The 1672-nt window shown below is 40.8% G+C and overlaps 1 protein-coding gene across 1 annotated transcript in view; it reads left to right on the top strand.

Moving 5' to 3' along the window:
• Window positions 1–909, top strand: part of dhx8 (DEAH (Asp-Glu-Ala-His) box polypeptide 8) — a 19653-nt gene extending 18744 nt beyond the window's left edge. Inside the window, exon 23 of the mRNA XM_014032874.1 lies at window positions 290–909. Within this exon, the coding sequence (XP_013888328.1) occupies window positions 290–509 (220 nt within the window). The 3' untranslated portion in view covers window positions 510–909. The remainder of the gene's footprint in view (window positions 1–289) is intronic.
• Window positions 910–1672: the final 763 nt, after the last annotated feature.

Raw genomic sequence — 1672 nt, 5'->3', positions numbered from 1 at the left:
GCACGGAGGAGTGTCAGAGGTAAGCTTGCTTCAACTGCTTTTTATGACGCGGTCTCTTTTCCAAACTCAGGCATTTTGTGAATGAAGCTGATATTTCGGTTAAAATACATAAGTAAAAATATTTATCCGAGTATAGTACTACCCCCAACTTTATGGATGATTTTATGGATTTAATTTTACGTATTATACATGAATAAATACGGTAGTTTTAACCTTAAGATCTCATTTCATTTATTTTCTTTAACATTCCATTTAAATGTATCCAACGTGTCGTCTCTGTTCTGCTCAGGGTCGTGTACCACGAGTTGGTGCTGACCACCAAGGAGTACATGCGGGAGGTGACCACCATCGACCCCCGCTGGCTCGTGGAGTTCGCGCCCGCCTTCTTCAAAGTGTCGGACCCCACCCGCCTCAGCAAGCAGAAGAAGCAGCAACGCCTGGAGCCTCTGTACAACCGCTACGAGGAGCCCAACGCCTGGAGAATCTCCCGCGCCTTCAGACGCCGCTGAAATCTACAGCGCAGCTGTTTGGACCGTGGTGATGTCATCATGAGGGCGGTGCTTCTCTTCATGTTTGTCTTTTAATTTGTAAACTTTGTACATTTCCTTCGGTCAGATTTCTGTGGCTTCAGGCAGATATTTTAGCAGAAGCTAAATCTGCTCCTTTCACTTAAAGCAGTTTTCTGGATGTTTATCAGATAATTCTGTAAACTGATGGAATATTTATTTCTTTACTTAAAATTGGAGACAGTGTGTCTAAAAATGGARCTTTAGTTTGGCTTTTTTTATTCTATTAACTGTTTGTCAGATTAAAATGATGCAAGACGGTGAATATTTTGTAGAAAACTCAATCATTGTGTATCAGACCTAAAATGAAAAGGTTTCTTCATTAAATGCAGAAATTTCTTAACGTTTGTTTCATTTTACTGTGTTAATATAAAACTAAATACAAGTTGTTTGTACATTAGATGTTTAAACTGATCAAAATCCTGATTCACTTGATTTTGATMTTAAACCAGTAATAATTTTTCCTCCAGTGTTCGGCTGCAGCTGCAAGTCTTTGACAGAAATTCTCCTTCTAACCGGAAACTAATTAAAAAGCAAAGTCGATCTATCAGAGATTTCAAATTTCAGATCAATTTTCTCCCATAAAGCCCGAGCCAGGCCTGTTCTCCTGTTGCCATGTCCCAACTGGAGATGTTTATCAGACTTTTCTATTGGCCCGCACTCATATAATGCACTATGACTCAGTCTTCTGCAGCCTGTGGGGGGGTTATCTAATGTTTCACAAGATCCTTCCACTTCTGGCCACAACCTCTGACTCATGCTTGACTGGTTTYATAATCTTGTTGTGGAAGTTATTTATCCTGGCAGTTTGTCTCAGCTAAACAAAACAGAGTACTTTGTGTTTAGTTTGCAGTACTTCATTGTGCTGYGCCTGTTTTTGTGTTTAATGTCAGGAACCTGAACTGCTTTGAAAAGAAGTTTTTGGTGAGGTGGTTCTGTGGACCGGGGAAGCATCGGTTTCAAATGATTACATGGTTGTGATACACTGAGTGACCAGCAGGTGGTGCTGTCCTTAAGCTTCAACATAGACTTGAATATAGATCACTAGACTGAGTCCCGCCTGCCCACAGCCTCCACAGAAACTAAGGGTGTATTCAGACCAGGAA

The sequence above is a fragment of the Austrofundulus limnaeus genome, unplaced genomic scaffold (genome assembly GCF_001266775.1).
Source record: "Austrofundulus limnaeus strain Quisiro unplaced genomic scaffold, Austrofundulus_limnaeus-1.0 Scaffold7, whole genome shotgun sequence".
Taxonomy (NCBI): Eukaryota; Metazoa; Chordata; class Actinopteri; order Cyprinodontiformes; family Rivulidae; genus Austrofundulus; species Austrofundulus limnaeus.
The sequence above is the reverse complement of the archived record's forward strand: the minus strand, read 5'-3'. Positions and strand labels throughout refer to the sequence as shown.